The sequence below is a fragment of the Apodemus sylvaticus genome, chromosome 9, assembly GCF_947179515.1.
Source record: "Apodemus sylvaticus chromosome 9, mApoSyl1.1, whole genome shotgun sequence".
Classification (NCBI taxonomy): domain Eukaryota; kingdom Metazoa; phylum Chordata; class Mammalia; order Rodentia; family Muridae; genus Apodemus; species Apodemus sylvaticus.
Window position 1 is genome coordinate 5,854,252 of NC_067480.1, and position 20,201 is coordinate 5,874,452.

Here is a 20,201-nt window from a genome sequence, read left to right on the forward strand (position 1 = left end):
TTAAAGCCTTGGAGAACCTGTGTTTCCAGATCATCAAATATTAGCGATCAACAGGCTGATTTTATACTGTTCTTTCATCTGATGGAGGAAGATCATGCCAGAAGAAGTCTCTAATTTGCCATGTTCACAGTGAGTGGATCCAGCACTCCCTCCATACCTGTGCAAGAGCATTCTATTTTCTCTACACTTGGCCTCTTTGGAAGGCCCCTATCTCCTCTGTGCTGTGTCGAAGCCATTTTGAAAGTCAGCAACTAAAAGTGTTGTCCAAAAGCCACTTATCGTTTAAGGGCATAATCATAGCACCTTTAAGTAAAGTGGGATTTGACATGTTCATTGGTTTAAAAATGTTTCGTGCCCTTCACCTCTAAATCGCCTCCCTCTCAAAGTTGAGGCTTGATTAACCCTGGTCCAGTTCTAGATCCGCAATGAGCCATGAGGCAGGGCTTCCTCACGCTCCTGTGAGATGCTTTTACAGTGAGAAGGTAAGCAGGCCAGAAAACTCCTTTTTGTTTACCTCCAGGGCTTTCTCTAAGTAGCACGAGGGAGTCGTTAGCCTGCTTTGTAATGTTATCCACACTCTCCTGAAATTGGCTCGTCAAATTTTTCAACTCATCCAGCTTCAACTTAATGCCTATGAAAAAGGAAAAAGGAAGAGTTCACGTCAGATTAGTCTGATAGGACACCACCTAGGCACAGCTTTATCATTGGTCAGCCATTCACGGGACATACAGCTTCCTGCAGACCCCTCAGCAGTGAGAGGTTTCCCAGTGATTTGTAACACAATTCATCAGACATAGTGGGGGTGGGGGGTGGGGATGGGGCGTGGGGTGGGGGTGGGGGATGGGGTTTTTTTTTTTTTTTTATCATTTTGTCTATTTAGCTATTATCAGTGTCACTCTTGTTCTTGAATTTCATGCCTAAATCTACAAAATCACAACGATGAAGGAATGTTTAAACTGCCTTATGTCAGATGGTAATTTTCAACCCATGCTGGAACTTGTCACCTCAGGGCTCTTGAATCCTGATGGTGGTCTGGCTCTTCATGACCCCTGACCTGTCACTTTGACCAATCAGCTCTTCTCTATTTCTTCCACTGAATCTAGACTCATCCCAGCTTCCTTTGATTGAACAGTTGGATCAAAGCTTTTAGAGTTTCTGTTCATAGTATGAAGCCACATTTAGCATTCTGAGCACATGACCAGAACATGGGACTTTAACTGCCAAGAAGTTCACAGTGTAATGAACTAGAAGGACCTTTACTTGTGCAAACTCAAGCCAGTACTTGCCAGCACTTGTGAGCTGGTGAGTAAGAATTGTATAGATCTAACATTGAGAGGACAGGGGAGGTTCTAAGCTGTCTCACGAACAAACAATGCCCTGGCCCAATCCTTGCTTCAGACAGCTGCAGGAAGGTTCAGCCTTGGTTCCTGGAGCTAGGAGAGGGCGCACTGCTGCCCTTACAAACTGCATCAATGTGAGAAGCATTTCATACACTAACAAAATTCCATGGCTCACATTTTCTCTTACAGAACAGATTCTCACCATCTTATGTCATGCTTATTGGATCGCTCTTATAGTCCCAGACAAGTGCTGACGGAAACTCTTGAACTGCATAGGTGTTTATGGAAAAGGATTTATTGTTTATGATTTAATCCAGTGACATTTCAATAAGAGCTTATCATAGTTCTAGCCAGATGAAAAATGCAAAGATGGCATCAGATATAACTTAGTTCACCAAGAAATTGGGAAGTTTGGGGAAAAAAAAAAGAGAAGCCCCTGTCATCAGAGTTGACCCCATGCACACCAGGAAGATTGGTGGTAGTGTCAATTCAAGTAATACCTGGAAGTTGGTCATGAGGAAGGCTTAACTACAGAGCAGCCTGCACATTCCAGTAAGCAGTGCCACCTCACCAAGACTCAGAATCACATGGCACTCATTTGAGATGAAATCACAGTGTTAGGGAAATAGACACGGGAAGCTTCAGACTGCTCTAAGAAAAGAGTGTTCTCCCAGAGCTCTGTCACTGTGTGGGCACTCACCCAGACCATTCAGACACAAACTGACCTTGCTGCTTCTTCCTGGTACTAGTACTTTCTTTTAGAAATCTGGACGAGCGCTGAAGGCCTGCTTTCCCCCGAGAAGTCAGGGACTCAGAGATCTGAAAAACAGAGAGAGAACAGCCTCATCATAAGAGGACCAGCCAAGCTCTAAGGAAGAAAGTCTCAGAGCCTCAGAGCTGGAGACGACGGTCTCTGAGAGGAAGAACACAGAGGCATGTTTAAGTGTATAAAGAGGAGAATCGGCCATTACATAGCTTGAGTAAAAAAGAGATGTCAAGTGCTCGTCGGGACAGTGCCCGCATCGTTAGCACAGGAAACTGAGATTTCCCCTTGTGTTTAATAGTTGTCGTTGGTCTTCACAAAGAAGCAAAAATGACCAAAAACATAGAATGGGACACTGCAGTGCATTTCTAACTACCCACAAGTCTGGGTCAGGGCGCATTTGAATGCAAGTGAGGATATTCAAGCTGTACTGTGCAGCAGAGTGAGACCTGCACTCTCAGAATTCTTTAAGAACTAAAGGGCATACGATATGTAAAAAAAAAAATACAAAGAAACAAACAAACAAAACACCAATCAACCAAGCAACGGAACAAATCACAAATGGATTTCACCAGAAAAGAATGTGCAAAATATATATTCGAGCCACTGAGTGTATGCCCAAAGCCGTTCTAGAGCAGTGGTTCTCAACCTTCCTGATGCTGTGACCCTTTTATACGGTTCCTCATGTGGTGATGACCCTCAACCATAAAACTGTTTCCATTGCTACCTCGTAACTGTAATTTTCCTACTGCTAATGAATGATAATGCAAATATCTGTGTTTTCCTGTGGTCCAGGGTGACCCTTGTGAAAGAATCATTTGAACCTTGCGGCTTGCTCAAACAGGTTCAGAACTGTGTTCCAGAAGAACCTTCCATGGCACGCAGGAAATGGAAGATATACAACAACGGCCAGATATTTCTCACCAAGCTTGTCTCATTAGCCATCTTGTGAGCTTCTGTAGCCAGTCTCTCGGCTTCCTCCGTCAGTGTCCGGATGTTGGTGTGGACATGCGCTGCGCTGGTGGCGTTCAAAGACACGTTTCTCACATTTTCAAGGTCTCTATGGAACCAACATTATTTCAAGATGTTATTTAAAGGAACAATTAGGGTAGAGTAGATTTCTACTAACCCTGAAAGCCATCTAGTTTCTTTCTTATTAGAAAAGAAGCCAGGACTAGCAAGCTGTGGCTTCTACACACATAACCCATGACTGGGAAGCTGTCTGTCATGGCAACACTATTCAGAAAGGCTTTTAATTAACACTGAGGCCCACGATGGGCATTTTTTATAGAGAGCCATACCACCAATCCCCGCTATCTGTCCTTCCCTCTCTCTGGTCCACATTTAAGTTCCAGGTCGGTGTTGGGGCACCGCTGCATGGGTGCATTGGCCATACTCTCTCTGGTAACCCACTTGGTAATTTCCAAAAGGCTGTCTGGCCACATGCAGGGGTGCCAGGGTGGCCCCTAGAGGCCACACCCCAATTTGATGAGATTCACCTGCAGGAGGATCAGAAACTATTTCATTTGAGCTTCACTCTAACTAGCAGGCACATAGTTTATGCGTCTGCCGCGTGGCAAGGGTGCGATTTCACCAGCTCTATAAGGATGGTGAGCGGTGACTGTTGACACATCTTTGCCTGCTGAGGGAATCACTTCATTTTCTCTCTGATTTTATTGAATTGGTCGATTCCCACAAGAAATCATTGTCACTGTCTGACTGTGAAACTCAATGATTTATCAATTAAAAATTATAACACTATTTAATGTTGACTATCATACTTAAATTTCTTTGATTACTCTTTTACTAAACAATAAAGATTTTAGTCTAGTTGTGGGTGGTGCCCACGTATCTTCTCATTCAGGAATGACGGGAGAATCCGAGGCCCTGCCTCCACTTTCTGCTACTGGCTACCATGGTACTCACAGCCAACCATTCCAGTACCTACCTTCTTCCTCCATAGTCTACTGAGTTATGTTTTTATCCCTTTGGCTGTATAAACTCATGACACTTTCTCAGTGAGAAATAGTTTCCCATTTTTAAATGTTTCTATCCCGCTTGAACTTTTTGTATCCATCCTTTATAACAAAGTTTAAAGACACAGAACCACCAGTTAATTAACACCCAAGATAAGCTAGACCTGCTATCCTAGACTAGGAGGCCTAATAAGGAGGATGACGAATTCAGAGCTAGCCTGTCCTACACAGTAAGTTCGAGGCCAGCCTAAACAGTTTAGTGAGACATTGTCTCATGATAAAAAGAAGAGGATTATGGATACAGTTCAATGTTAGAGTGATGGCCTGGTGTGTATTCAGCCTTTCATTGGTAACTGTAACACCCCACACCCCCCACCCCGTGCAAACACACATATACACACACCCCTGTGCATACACACACACCCATGCACATACACACACTTGTGCACACATACACACATACACACATGTGCACACACACCACACATACACACATATGTACACACACATGCACACATACCACACATACACACCTGTATACACACATACATGCACGTACACACACACACCTGTACACACACATGCATACACATCACACACAGACATACCTGTGCGCGCACATACACACACACACACACACTTGCACCAGCAGATAACAGACATGATTGGATGTGATATCCTTTAGCACTGGCAAAGAGACTTCTACAGGTAGAATGTAGGCAACTACATCCTCCATTTGAGCCATGGACTCCAAGAACACAAGATCTATAGAGAACACAGCATCCTTATACAACTCATGTGCAAGGCACTTGAGCACCATAGGGTACACAAGCCTGATAGCCTTGCATGGTAGCATAGTATTCCATTTGCATTTTCCCATCATGCATACATGCCAATGGTAAAGAAAGCTGGCAGACACAGGAGGGAAACTGTCCTGCCACACAAGTAAAATAGGAGTCTCAGTTTTACATGATGGAATAAAGATTCATGGGAGAGAAGGTTCAGTCAGCATAAAGTGTGCTTGAAGCATGAGTATCTTACATCTATTCCTCAGATGCCATGTCGGAAAAACCCAGCCAATCATGGTGGCTTGTCATCTCAGTGCTGGGGCGACTAAGACAGACAGGGCTCACTAGCCAGCTAGCCTAGCCTGCATGGTGAGTTCCTGGTCAGCAAGACTGTTTTAAAATATGTGCGATATCAAAGGTTGTCCTATGGCTTTTACATGCACTTTTACTTAAGTACACATGCATCTACATGTATGTGTGCACTCAAGCATAGGCTCACAGGACTGCATGCATGTGTGTGCACGCAAAACCAGCATAAAATGATTCAGCACTAACGGAAATGGCCATCCTCACCCTTATCGAGGGTTAGCAAGCTCTTCCTGGATTATGAAAGTGTGTGGTAGCCTTACCTGTCCAAGGCTTCTGCTGTGCTCTGCAGCTCGGAGGCACGCTGCTCCGCTCTGTGGACAAGGTCGCGGGCTCGTCGTTTGGACATCTGCATGACGAGGTCGTCTACGTGGCTCCTGATTTTACCGGCCCACAAAAGGAGCTCATCTCGGTGATGTTCCAGTTGCTGCATGGAGAAGTTAAAATGGACACGTGACTACTTATGTACTCACCTAGCGGGCACGTACATACCCATCGATGCGGCGTGCGGATGCCCTGGAGGTGGCCGTGGCTGTCAGAATTGTAACTTACTGTTAGGGCGCCTTGTGCAGCAGCTGCGTGAGTCCTGGCAGCATCTACCCATGCTCTACCCTGGGCGATGAGCTCTGAGGTCAGGTTTTGTTCTCCTTGAACACGCAGCTTTTTCTCCTGCATCAAAATCACCAGTTGAGGATATTTTTTTATATACATTAGGTTATAATTCATTCAATGGGATGTATCAAATATGCAGCCAACCTGGATATTGTTTGGTGGAACAATTTATAATTAATCAAATCAATAATGTACTTCTGGGATTTGATGATTTTATTGTTCATGAGAATTTTATGGGGAATTAGTGGGAGCATGGGTGTCTTCTACGACAATTATGTAAGTATTACATTATAACTCCTTCCACGTACTTTGCTAGATTTTTTCATGAGATCTAAAGCAGTTTTGTAAATATAATCTTAAATTTTTGCATATAGGTGATTTCTAAATAACTATATTTACTTAGATGATTTCTAAGTAACTATATTTACTTACACTTTGGCAATGTGGTATTCACTAATTGTAAAAGAACTGAAGCCGCACAGAGAGACACAAAATAAGATTGAAAACTGTAATAATTATGATTTAAAAACACTATTTTATTCATGATTCTGGATTATCTGTGAAGCAGAAATGCTTGTGACCTTATACTTTCACACCTAAATGCATTTTAATTTAGATAGTATCATTCTAATAAAACAAGAATCTTTCATTTGAATAAAATTGTTTTCAAATTAAAAAAACAAAAACCACCTGATTTGGATGTGTCCACCTGCTGAAGCCTGGAGCCAGTCTCACTCTGTCAGGAGCTAAAGTTGGTGCTATCTACAAAAACGTGTGTGCAGTGCACTCCTGACTGAGGAGACACTGAGACTCACCCTGAATTCCTTCAGGTTGGCCTTGACAAGGAGCAGCAGGAGGTGGCCTTCCTGGGTCTTGCTCCCAGCCTCTCTGAGGAGCTCCTCCGCAGCCTGCAGCTCCTCCCTATGGTTTGAAAGGAGGCTGCTGGCCTCCCTCAACGCCTTCAGCTTCTCCTGAGGCTTCCGAAACATCTTCTGAATCCGTGACAATAAATCTTTAGCAGCCCTGATAAAGATAAATGGTTTCACTTAGAAGGAAATAAAAACAAAGCTTGAGTCTTGAGATGCTAATGAGGGATTTTTACACATTCATAGTTTCTTCTTGAAACATAAATGATGCATGGTGACTGACGTTTTATTTTTGAGACAGGTCTAGGCTATGCTGCTGAGGCTGATATTGAACTCACACACACACAAAAAAAGTCTCCTGCCTTATCGTCCTTTGTTGCTAGGATTATGAACATAAATCACAATGTTTAGCATAGATCCTGACTGCTTGAGACCAGAGGCAATTCTTCTGGTGTGCATATATGTGCCTGTGCCTGTGCCTGTGCCTCTGTGTGTGTGTGTGTGTGTGTGTATGTGTGTGTATGTGTGTGCCTGTGCTTATGTATGTATGTATGTGCCTGTAAATATGTGTGCCTGAGCATGTGTGTTTGTGTGTGTGTGCTTGTGTGTGCATGTGTGTGCCTGTGCTTATTATGTGTGTGTGTGCCTGTGAGTATGTGTGCCTGAGCATGTGTGCTTGTGTGTGTGTGCATGTGTGTGCCTGTGCTTATGTATGTGTTTGTGTGCCTGTGAGTATATGTACCTATGCATGTGTGTATGTGTGTGTGTGTAATAGGGGAAGGAATGCATGGACAACATGCCAAACATGTATAGCTGAGGACAGCCTTAGGGACTGACCCTTACTTTGTCCTGGTTAGAGACTGGTTCCTTCTGTTGTTCATAAACCAGGCAAGCTGACCTGCAAGCTGCCAGGAATTCTCCTGCCTCCGCTTCCCCATCTCACTCTAAGAACATTGAGACCACAGACCTATGCTAATGTGCCTGGCTTTATGTGGGTTCTTGGGAATTCAAACATAGGTCTTCAAGCTTGCACACTGTGTAGTGTCTTCATGACACTGGCTAGAGTCATCTGAGAGAAGCAGGTCTCAGTTGAGAACATGCCTCCACACAGTCTTGCTGTAGGCAAGTCTGTAGGGCATTTTCTTAATTAGTGATTGATAAGGGAGGGCCCAGCCCGTTGTGGGTGGTACCATCCCTGGGCCTATGGCCCTGGCTTTATAAGAAAGCAGGCTGAGCAAGCCAGGAGGAGCAAGCCAGTCAGCAGCTCTGTGACACTGCACCAGCTCCTGCCTCCAGGTTCCTGCCCTGTTGGAGTTCCTGGTCTGGCTTCCTCCAGTGAGGGAAAGTGATGGGGAGACTAAGTGAAATAAACCCTTTCGTCCCCAAGGTTGCTTTTAGTCCGGGTGTTGATCACAGCAATGGTAATCCTGACTAGGACCCATAGCGTGCATTTTTACCCAGTGAGCCATCACATCAGCCCTTGTCTGGGACCGCTACGGTTACAGCTGGATTGGCTGCTTTCTAGGTTACCAAACTGTCTGCATTTACAAACTTCCCCTCATATTTTTGTCATGAAATTAAAATAAGCCACCTCAGTGAAGCTGGACCTGGGAAACAGTGACTAGATTCTGTGTCAGCGGTGGCAACTGCTTCTGGGCAAGAGACTGACAGAAGAGGGTGACTTATTTGTAGGGTGGGAAAGGCCTTTTGAGGCTGATTAAACAGTTTTTTAAAAAAACTTTGACATTCAAATTGCTTAAAAGATGCAATTTGCATCATTAATAAACATGGTTTAGTAAATAAGAAGAATTGTCTTTTTTTATTATTCTTTTCATTGTTTTTGAAATAGAATCTTAATACGCTATGTATGCTATCCTGGCTGGCCTGGAACTCACTCTGTGGAGCAGGCTAGCCTCAAACTCCGAGAGATCCATTTGTCTAGCCTCAACCCCATCTATCTTTGCCTCCCAAGTGCTGAAATTAAAGGCGTGTGATACTGTCCATGTAGGAGACTCTCCTCTCTCCCTTTCTAAACTGTATCAGTGGCCTCAGACATGTGACCTGGGTCAGTGACATCACACACTTAGCTTCTTGTGAAGCCAAGTAGCAAAAGTGGTTTTCCCTAGATTGCTGTTCTTTGCGATCCCATGAATTGTCAAGCAGATTCCACAGGGACAGCATGCTCAGGCTATCCCTCAGTCAACCCACTCCATAGGAACTCTCCACACTCATCCCCTCAGTCCACCCACTCCCTAGGAACTCTCCACACACATCCCCTCAGTCCAGCCACTCCCTAGGAACTCTCCACACTCATCCCCTCAGTCCAGCCACTCCCTAGGAACTCTCCACACACATCCCCTCAGTCCACCCACTCCCTAGGAACTCTCCACACACATCCCCTCAGTCCACCCACTCCCTAGGAACTCTCCACACTCATCCCCTCAGTCCAGCCACTCCCTAGGAACTCTCCACACACATCCCCTCAGTCCAGCCACTCCCTAGGAACTCCCCACACACATCCCCTCAGTCAACCCACTCCATAGGAACTCCCACACACATCCCCTCAGTCCACCCACTCCCTAGGAACTCTCCACACACATCCCCTCAGTCCACCCACTCCATAGGAACTCTCCACACACATCCCCTCAGTCCAGCCACTCCCTAGGAACTCCCCACACACATCCCCTCAGTCAACCCACTCCATAGGAACTCCCCACACACATCCCCTCAGTCAACCCACTCCATAGGAACTCTCCACACACATCCCCTCAGTCCACCCACTCCATAGGAACTCTCCACACACATCCCCTCAGTCAACCCACTCCCTAGGAACTCCCCACACACATCCCCTCAGTCAACCCACTCCATAGGAACTCTCCACACACATCCCCTCAGTCCACCCACTCCATAGGAACTCTCCACACACATCCCCTCAGTCAACCCACTCCATAGGAACTCTCCACACACATCCCCTCAGTCAACCCACTCCATAGGAACTCTCCACACACATCCCCTCAGTCCAGCCACTCCCTAGGAACTCCCCACACACATCCCCTCAGTCAACCCACTCCATAGGAACTCCCCACACACATCCCCTCAGTCCACCCACTCCCTAGGAACTCTCCACACACATCCCCTCAGTCCACCCACTCCATAGGAACTCTCCACACACATCCCCTCAGTCCAGCCACTCCCTAGGAACTCTCCACACTCATCCCCTCAGTCCAGCCACTCCCTAGGAACTCTCCACACACATCCCCTCAGTCCACCCACTCCCTAGGAACTCTCCACATACATCCCCTCAGTCCACCCACTCCCTAGGAACTCTCCACACTCATCCCCTCAGTCCAGCCACTCCCTAGGAACTCTCCACACACATCCCCTCAGTCCAGCCACTCCCTAGGAACTCCCCACACACATCCCCTCAGTCAACCCACTCCATAGGAACTCCCACACACATCCCCTCAGTCCACCCACTCCCTAGGAACTCTCCACACACATCCCCTCAGTCCACCCACTCCATAGGAACTCTCCACACACATCCCCTCAGTCCAGCCACTCCCTAGGAACTCCCCACACACATCCCCTCAGTCAACCCACTCCATAGGAACTCCCCACACACATCCCCTCAGTCAACCCACTCCATAGGAACTCTCCACACACATCCCCTCAGTCCACCCACTCCATAGGAACTCTCCACACACATCCCCTCAGTCAACCCACTCCATAGGAACTCTCCACACACATCCCCTCAGTCAACCCACTCCATAGGAACTCTCCACACACATCCCCTCAGTCCAGCCACTCCCTAGGAACTCCCCACACACATCCCCTCAGTCAACCCACTCCATAGGAACTCCCCACACACATCCCCTCAGTCCACCCACTCCCTAGGAACTCTCCACACACATCCCCTCAGTCCACCCACTCCATAGGAACTCTCCACACACATCCCCTCAGTCCAGCCACTCCCTAGGAACTCTCCACACACATCCCCTCAGTCCACCCACTCCATAGGAACTCTCCACACACATCCCCTCAGTCCAGCCACTCCATAGGAACTCCCCACACACATCCCCTCAGTCAACCCACTCCCTAGGAACTCCCCACACACATCCCCTCAGTCCACCCACTCCATAGGAACTCTCCACACTCATTGTAGGTACCCGAGGCCTGAGGCCTGCAAAGGTTGTGACGCCATACAAAGCAATGTATAGGTCTGTTGCCAAGGCAATGGCTGCCATTTACCCAGAATTCCATAGCCCACCTTTACCTGTAATTATGTCACATGTCACCCCCCCCCCCCCCCCGAGTATATAACTGAGCAGCACTCCTTTCCTCTCTTTCTTTCTCTTCCCCTTTCCTTCCCGCTGGCTACCCCTTCCCCTTCTTAAATAAAGCCCACGTGGAGCTATCTGGTCTAGCGTGTTTCATTGCGGTTCACGGTTCCACCGCGGCCCGCGGCCCGGTGCCCAGGGTGTGCACGTGTGGGCCCGGTGAGCAGCGGCAGCCACAACGCAGGGAGCAGACAGGACATTCAAGCGAGCACAGAAATCAACGCAGGAACCAACACTCATCCCCTCAGTCCAGCCACTCCCTAGGAACTCCCCACACACATCCCCTCAGTCCACCCACTCCCTAGGAACTCCCCACACACATCCCCTCAGTCTACCCACTCCCTAGGAACTCCCCACACACATCCCCTCAGTCTACCCACTCCCTAGGAACTCCCCACGCACATCCCCTCAGTCCACCCACTCCCTAGGAACTCTCCACACACATCCCCTCAGTCCACCCACTCCCTAGGAACTCCCCACGCACATCAGTGCACTGAAACGGGAAGATCCCGCAGTAAAGAGCCAGCCCCTTTGCTCCACGCTGCCTCCTATACTGGTTTCAGAACACAGTTCTGTATTGAAGTTATCTTTGAGCATCCATGTGGACACCAGCATGGGAAAGGGTTCACTCGGCTGCCAGGGATCATCTGCAGTGTGTAGAGACAAGGTCACGTGGCAAGCTGGAGTGAGCTGTCTTCAGGGAGGCCAGTGGGCAAGGTTGCAAGCATCACCACACTCCTCCAACTGATTAAGACAGTGGGTGTCTCCACTGTGCAGGCCTGGTGATTTAGGACAAGCACCGGTTTTCCTGCTGGGAGTTTGGCATTCAGAGGAGCACTATGGATGGCCAGCTCCCAGTAAAGCCTCAGGTGCTGAATTTCTAATGGCTTCCCAGGGCAGATTTATCACCGGCACTGCATGTTCCCTGCTGGGGAAACACTGCTAAGGGGTAAAACTCCCATGCAATCCTTCCCACACAACCTCACTGACTCCTCCCATCTCGTTTCCATTTGACTGCACATCCTTAAAGAATCTTGGCCATAGATTCAATTACATGTTGGGGCCTGGGAGTTGCAGTGAGCCCCTGAAGGTGACAGTGGTCTGACATAGCCTGATAATGACAGGTATATGTGACAAAACTGTTTACCCAGGCTCAGGCACCAACCATGAATTTTACAATCATTATAATTGGTAATATGATGATAACTAATCCCAAAATAATACATGTCATTAGGAGAGAGATTATCTATGGAAACTAGAAAATAGTGGCTAGAAAATACACTTTGAACTCCCCCCATCATTTAAAATAGCAGTCCCTTTCATCATAGCTTCACTTATAGATAGAAGGAAGAAATATAGATTGTGACTTGCAGCTTTATTCCAAACAGAAAGAGAGCCACAGGTCCCAGAGGACCCAGTTAGCAGGGTGGTTAGGGGACAGGTCAGGCGGAAGGAGTGGCTCTACATTCCATGCCTTACATCAAATGTCTACTCAAAAACAAACTTTTCCTAGGTGGTCTGGAAGTTCTGGTGGGCACAAAGACTCTACTCTTTCTTGGGGTGCCACCAGTTCCCAGCACCATGTTTGCACCCGGGTCTCAGTCCTTCCTTTGAGTGAACAAAGGAACTGGCCGTTGGGGGGAGCTATGAGAAAGGGGGTGTCCTGCAGGATGACTGAATCCCCAGGACTGCCAGCCTGGGAATCTGCATCTTAACAAGCTCCTTCATAGGCAGGAATTCTGTCCTATGTGGGGAAGCCGCAAAGCCAGCGTCCTCACTGCACAGATGGGCATTCTGAGTCCTTGTTACCCTCTCTAGCTTCTTGATACTTTGTAGCACCCCGGTTAGTTTTCCCAGGGCCTCCCCATGCTCACTGAACCAAGTAACTAGACCAGGAGACCTTGTTCCAAATCCTATCTAACCATACACCTTTCCTTTTAAAGTTGTAGTTATTTAAAGCCACGGGTCAAAAGAATGTGTTCAAGGACAAAGGGGATGTGACCCTGAAGTGCGTGCTGCCAGGAAAGCCTGCAGTGCTTTATAGTAACATGCTCGTGGGACTGAAATCTGAAAACGCGCCTTAGGCAACCCCAAAGTGTGGATGATTCAACTTGAGTGATCCAGCTCCTACCATCTACTCTGGTAAGATAACAACCCCGAAATACAGAAAAGAGGAGCACAGACTGTAATCCCACCTTTCAGGAGGATGAGGCAGAGCAATTTTAAGTTTTAGGCCAGTAGTGATACGGAGTGAGACCCTGTCTCAAAGTAGAAGAAAAGAGAGGAAAGAAAGATGCTGAGAAGGAGGGGGAGGAGAGGAAGAGAGAAAGAGGGAGGGGGAGAGGTAACAGGAGGAGGGGAGGGAGGGGAAGGAGGGAATGGTAGGAAGCGGAAGAGGGATAGTCCAAAGAGGAGGAGAACTTGCACTATAAATATTTAATATTAAAATGCATAGCAATATGGAAAAATCAAACAGCCTGCCTGAGACATTGATCACATGATTGTTCACAGGAACAAGATTTACAAACACTTCAAATGTTACCAGGAAGAGCGGAGCTTTACAGAGTCTTGGGTAAGAGATTCAAACAATCCTGGAACTGCCTGACAGAAAGACGATGGCAGCTAATAACCGTAAGAAAAAACTAGGGAAGGTCCAGGAAGGAAGTGACAAACTTCCCGAATCCATGTGCAACAGTTCTCCTGGGTCACACGTGAGGCTTCATGAGGGCTGGTATGACCGAGTTCAGTGACTCTGACAGTGTCTGTCTGTCTGTCCTGGATCTTATGGACTGCTATCCTACTTTGTCCTCTTCTTGACAGACTACAACAACAGCAACAGTTTACCAGGCTCTTGAATGGGTGGTAGGAAAAATTACTCTAGAGTCACAAGAATGCACCCATTGCACAGGACCAGAGATGGAGTGTACTGATTTCACTTTCTCGTTTCCTATATTTGGAGGGGCAGGTGCCCTTCTCTGCCTTTCCCGGCCACCAGCCTCTCTCCTCTCTGGGGATATTAATTCTCAGGCATCACTTTCCCCACCATTCCCCGTCCCCGGCATCCAGGCGCTGGGTCTCACTGATGGCGTCCGAGCAACGCTCAGAACTTACTTGAGTTCAAGGTTGGCATTCTGCTGCATCACTGTGAAATTCCTTGTCTTTATAAGTCCCAGCAGTGACGAAATATTCTGGTGCATGCTCTGAAGAGCAGAAACAGGTGGCTGGAAATCTTCACCGGTAGTCTGATTCAACGTTGCCACCTTTTCCGTGATTTCTGTGGAGAAGATTCATCACTGAGTGAATCTCTTCTGGGTAGGCAGTAGTGAATGGAAGGGTGTAGGGTGTTCTATGGTGAGAACAGCTCTGAACATCTAGGTTGGGTTGGACCTCTAAGCACCCTGTGCACACAAGTGCTCTCTCATATCTCCTAACAAGCCAACCCTGGGACTGGGGATTCCTGGATATTTAATGCTAGTGTTCCTCTACAGCCACAAACCCGTGAGGGCTTGCTCTGTGCTCTCTACCACATTGATCTGGGCCTGGGCAGACACTGACTTTGCAGCAATATCCCCGGTAGAAAGCTGAGCGATTTGTGCTCTGATCCTTCTCCTATTCATTCCCCATGAATCTTGTTGGCACTGCGTTCTACACCTTGTAAGCCTTGCATCATAGCTCTGAAAGGATAGCACATCCGTATTTTCTAGTAGTCAAGAAACTGACAACCCGTGGTGAATGGCATAAGAGACACAACTATGGTGTGGCAGAAGTACTCTGAAAGGGTGGTTGGCCCCAAACAGGAGCCCCAATCCTGTCAGCTTTCTTGTGGGTAAGTAGGCATGGACATAGCATTTCAACTTTGGTGTAGACGGGTCAGAGATGGGGATCCAAGAGTCAGGTGTAATACAGAGTATAAAACAGACAACACTGTGAAAGCCTGTGACCTGGACACTTCCTGATGCCTGTGCTATGGGATATTACAGTCCCTGAGCCCTAGGAAGCCCAGCCCCACACTGTTCACGCATGCCACATGGTGATCATGACTCTTACTGTCTGTAAGCACAAGTCCCCAGTGGAGGGTCTGCACACACTACCTTTGATGTCTTCATGCAGTTGCTCGATGAACGTAGTCAGGGCTTGACTCCGATTGGAAGTTCTTTCCATTGCTGTGTTCACTTGCTGATGGCTTCTCAACACTCTGGTGAGCTGAGCAGATAGTAAGGACTTGGGTGAGTTAGCTGAGCATCGCTCGTGTTTCTGAACTCTAGCCGTTGCCTCTTTTAAGCAACAAAACATATACAGACCTAAAAAATGTATGCTCTCGAAAACCAAGGCTGATATTTCTGGGCTCAAATTTGACTAGCTGTGTATTGAAATCACTTTAGACACATGAGAAAAGATGGTTTATTTTTGTAAACAATATATATGACTGACAGAGCAAGATGTTTCCTACGTTTGCACTGCAGTGGTTCTCAACCTTTCTCATGCTGCAACCCTTTAAGATACATTTTTTCACGTTGGGGTGACACCCCCCATCATAAACTTACATTTGCTGCTACTTTATAACTATAATCTTGCTGATGCTACAAACTGCAATGTAAATATCTGTTTTCTGATGGTCTTAGGCGACACCTGGGAAAAGGTTGTTTGACCTCTAAAACAGGTCATGACCTACATATTTCAAACCCCTGCTATACATGAAAGCCCTCTATTCACATTATCATGCAATTGTAGACAGTCACATCTTGTTGAATAACAAGGCAAATGACTCCTTAAGAGAATGCACTGCCTGCTTTGCCTGGGAAGTCGAATGAAGTAGGCTAGTATCCAGCGATGGAAGGGCCCGGGGTTCTCACGAACCCCATGACAGAATTGACTTAGGAAAAGGAAGATAGCTCAGTTATCTTAAGGATCACGTAGGCAAGCAGCTAAGATGACCCTGCTCTTCCTCAGCACCTGTCTTAGTAAGGGTTTCTATTCCTGCATCATGACCAAGAAGCAAGTTGGGGAGGAAAGGGTTTATTCAACTTACACTTCCACATTGCTATTTATCACCAAAGGAAGTCAAGACTGGAACTCAAGCAGGTCAGGAAGCAGGAGCTGATGCAGAGGCCATGGAGGGATGTTACTTACTGGCTTGCTTCCCCTGGCTTGCTCAGCTTGCTTTCTTACAGAACCCAAGAGCACCAGACCAGAGATGGCACCACCCACAATGGGCCCTCCCCTCTTGATCACTAATTGAGAAAATGCCTTAGAGCTAGATCTCATGGAAGCACTTCCTCAACTGAAGCTCCTTTCTCTGTCATAACTCCAGCCTGTTTCAAGTCGACACAAAACCAGCCAGTACAGCACCCATGGCAACAGTGACCAATCAGGAGCCTTTTCCCACCGCAGCAGGAGAGCTCATGGGGTTAGAAGTGTCTGATGATAGGCATCTTTATCTGGTGTACAGCTAACCAGAAACTCTAGAACCTGCCAGGTGGGACCCAGCAGCTCCCAGGGCTGTGCTGGTAGGCTGTCGGGAGCTGGATCTTTTCATAGAGAACGTACCTCCTTTTGTAGATTTTCTGTTTGCTCTGTGATTCCTTCAAGCTGGATTTCTGCTCGAATCTTTTTAGCATTTTCCTTTAATAAATACCTCTAGGAAAAACAAAAAAGATGGACATTGTATTGTTTAAGGCAACTACACTACTTAATGTATCACATTTAAAGTGTTCCATTCTTCAGAGATTCGTGGGCCAATTGATTTTTGGTACACAGAAAGACATCCTAATTGCTTTTAACAGTTATTTAAAAGGGCGCATGTTCAGTCCCCATCAGCCTTTAGTTACAGAAACCGCTGCCTTCTGTGCGGCTCCGACATGGACATAAATTCAAACTCTGGTCTCTAAAGCAAAATCTGAGACAGGTGGCATTTTGTAGACCAAATACACCTTTATTTAACTATCAAAGTTATAAAATATTAATTATAATCATTAAAGTATAAAGGAGTGGTTACTAGGCTCAAATTAAAATGTATCCAACAAGCAGAGGCCTTTACAATGGTTTATAACTAAGTGTTTAATCCATCCCAACATTCTAGCCTCTTTACCTGTTTGACTACTTAACCCTTTCACAATGCTGTAGAGCAGTTGCTCTACTATTTAGGAAGGGTGTAGGTACGCTGCCCAAATTCACTCTCTTGGTAAAAATCAGAAACAATTTGGTTCACACTCCTACCCTCCAGAGAGTGTTGGGTACGAACTCAAAACATTGTGAAGGGGATGATGTGTAGATTGCATTAGAGCAAACCAGTCAAGTCTGCTTAGTTAAATCTGAATCAACTATTGAGTCACCTGATAAATTCAAAACACAGTTATACCCTGTTCCCTAAATAGCAGAGCACACCACTTGATGATTGGATATATGATGGTCAGACTGTTGGACATAACCCTGTGGCCATCAGCCATGTAGGGCCACACCCCAAGCTCCTAGTGTTCTGGCTGGACTCCAGCCCCACAGTCACCTGGCTACAGCCAGGTTTGTCCCACCCCACAGTTACCTGGTAACAGCCAGGTAGCCTGGACCACTATAACCTCTTGGCCCTTCCTAGCTCTCTTGCCCCTTTCTCTTGCCCATGCTGTCTTCCTTGTCTCTTGACCCCCCACCCCCCTCTCTCCCCATTCTTCTCCCTCTTTCCATGTGGTCATGGCCAGCTCTCGCTCCTCTATCTCTTCTTTCTCTCTTTACTTTTCTCTTTTCTCTCCCCATACTTTTATTTTCCTTTTTTCTTTTCTATATTCTTTGTTTACATTCCAAATGATTTTCCCTTTCCCAGGTCCCCCCTCCCTATAAGTCCCATAAGCCCTCTTCGCTCCTCCGATTCTCCAATCAGCCCCCTCCCACTTCTCTGTCTTAGTAATCCCCTACAATGCTGGATCAAGCCTTTCCAGGACCAGGGCCCTCTCCTTCCTCCTTCCTGGGAATGACTTGATATGTGAATTGTGTCTTGGGTATTCAGAGCTTCTGGGCTAATATCCACTTATCAGTGACTACATTCCATGTGTATTCTTTTGTGACTGGGTTATCTCACTTAGGATGATATTTTCCAGTTCCAACAATTTGCCTATGGGCTGTCTCTTCTTATCAAAACCCACTGTGTTGGAGCAATGAACAGACTTCACAGAGCTTCCAGCTGCCAGACCGGACCAAGGCCAGGCTTCTTCCACAGGTACATGAGCCTGCTCCACAGGCCCGCATTGGACTAGGAACTGAAATATCTCTTCCTTCCTGCCTTTTGTAGAAGTTTCTAAATAAACATAGAATCCCCATCTTTCAAAAGCACATTTGGCGATGTAATACAAAGTAATATCAAAATATTTCCTTGAGCTCATCAGCTCCTCGTTGGTGAAGGAGCTGTGTGAGTGTGAATCTGTGAGTGTGAGCATAAGTGTTGTGTGTGAGTGTGTGCAAATATGTGGAAGCATGTACAAGTATGTGTAAGTATATGAGTGTGTGAGTTCATGTGTGCACATGTGAGTGTGTGAGTACCTGTATGAGTGTGTGTGAGTTCATGTGAGTATAAATGTGCATGTGTGAGTATGTATGTGAGTGTATACAAGGGTGTGAGTGTGTGTGTGTGTGTGAATGTGTGTGTGAGTGTCTGAGTGAGTGTACGTGGGAGTTCATGTGAGTGTGTATTCAAGTGTGTGAGTGTGTATTCGAGTATGTGAGTGTGTGAGTTCATGTGAGTGTACATGTGTGGGTGTACGTGTATGTATGTGAGTGTGTGAATGTGTGTCTGAATGCATATGTGCATGTGAGTGTGTGAGTGCCCGGGTAAATGTGTGTGTGAATGTGTGAGTGTGTGAGTGTGTGTAAGTGAGCACACACTAAGGGGAAAGCTTCTATCTATAAACTAGCACTTAGTAATGACCATCCCTGCATGGCACAGGGAGTAGATTATTTTAAGTTACAGTGTGGAAGTGATAAATAGAATTTAGCAATATGTTCCCAATTAGAATTAGCATTCCAGAGGAGGGTGCTGCCTCTAAGTCAATTTCTTAACTTTCCTTGCTTTTTTGACCAGATCTCTTGATAAAACAAACCAAGGATTGTCCCTCCGAGACTTTAATAGTTGGCCAAGGAGGAAGACTACTTTCTGTGTCCAAGAACTCTAATTAAAATTAACAAGATGTAACAAAATGGCTCATCTTTGGCATGAAGCAACACTAATCCCAGAAGGTGGCACAAAATCCGTGGGCAGAAAACCCAAGGAGTTTTCTGTGAAGCAACTCCAGCAGAGATCCCAGAAATCCCCCATAAGTGTGGGATGAGGTCACTGTCACTGGCCACCTGGGGGACTGAAAGTTTGGGGAGACAAATGGTCCCCCACTCCTCCCTCAATGACAAATGTTCCTCTCTACCATCTCTATATCGCTAGCACCAACCTGGAAATATTTAGTTGTATTCTCCAGATTTTCCAGGATTCCATACGGAGCAAGGGAAACGCCCGTGAGGTTCAGAGACAGAATGGTGTCACCAACAGAATCCAGGTCGTTCAGCAGAGTACCCACACACTCATCATCACAAGCTTGAAGAGAACACAGGGAGAAGACAAAGCTGTGATCCCCGACCTACACAAGTGTGGTACTGTAGGAAGAACACACACTCAGGGCCCTGTGGACTGGCAACAGAATGGGGGGAATTTACTTATCACAAACACAGAAACAAAAGTGAAAACCTTTTCCAGTGTGTATCAGGGGATGGCCCACTAAGACTTCCCGGGGGGACCAGGTCTTACACTTGACAGAGACAGCCATCAGAACTGGAGACAACTAAAGGGTCCTGAAACTTGGGCAATAAAAATGACAACCCCGCAGGATATTCTCTCTTCCAGGCTGACTGGTCCTCGGTTTCCATAAAGGAACTATTAACACTGCTAAATGATGCAGTCAAGATTTGTTGGGTTCAATACATATGCCTGTATTCGCAGTCAGTACTTGGGAAACTGAGGCAGAACTGTGATGTTCAAAGCCAGCCTGGGCTATATCCCAAGAGCCTACCACAGTCAAAGGTGTCTTGGCTGATACAACTAAAGGTTCAATTCAGTAGTTTTAACAGCAGCATGCGTTCAGGAAATGTAACAAAACACAAAGTATAGTGAGATGCATGGTA

At 46.5% G+C, this 20,201-nt stretch overlaps 1 protein-coding gene across 1 annotated transcript in view; it reads right to left on the reverse strand.

The window, feature by feature from the left end:
• Positions 1 to 20,201, reverse strand: part of Lama1 (laminin subunit alpha 1) — a 134,513-nt gene that overhangs the window by 27,677 nt on the left and 86,635 nt on the right. The window contains exons 33-42 of the mRNA XM_052193520.1: positions 19,475 to 19,617; positions 16,596 to 16,685; positions 15,140 to 15,251; positions 14,160 to 14,322; positions 6,661 to 6,868; positions 5,786 to 5,902; positions 5,497 to 5,660; positions 3,028 to 3,163; positions 2,066 to 2,159; positions 515 to 631 (exon numbers count right to left, since the gene is read on the reverse strand). Coding sequence (XP_052049480.1) covers positions 515 to 631; positions 2,066 to 2,159; positions 3,028 to 3,163; positions 5,497 to 5,660; positions 5,786 to 5,902; positions 6,661 to 6,868; positions 14,160 to 14,322; positions 15,140 to 15,251; positions 16,596 to 16,685; positions 19,475 to 19,617 — 1,344 coding nt within the window. The remainder of the gene's footprint in view (positions 1 to 514; positions 632 to 2,065; positions 2,160 to 3,027; positions 3,164 to 5,496; positions 5,661 to 5,785; positions 5,903 to 6,660; positions 6,869 to 14,159; positions 14,323 to 15,139; positions 15,252 to 16,595; positions 16,686 to 19,474; positions 19,618 to 20,201) is intronic.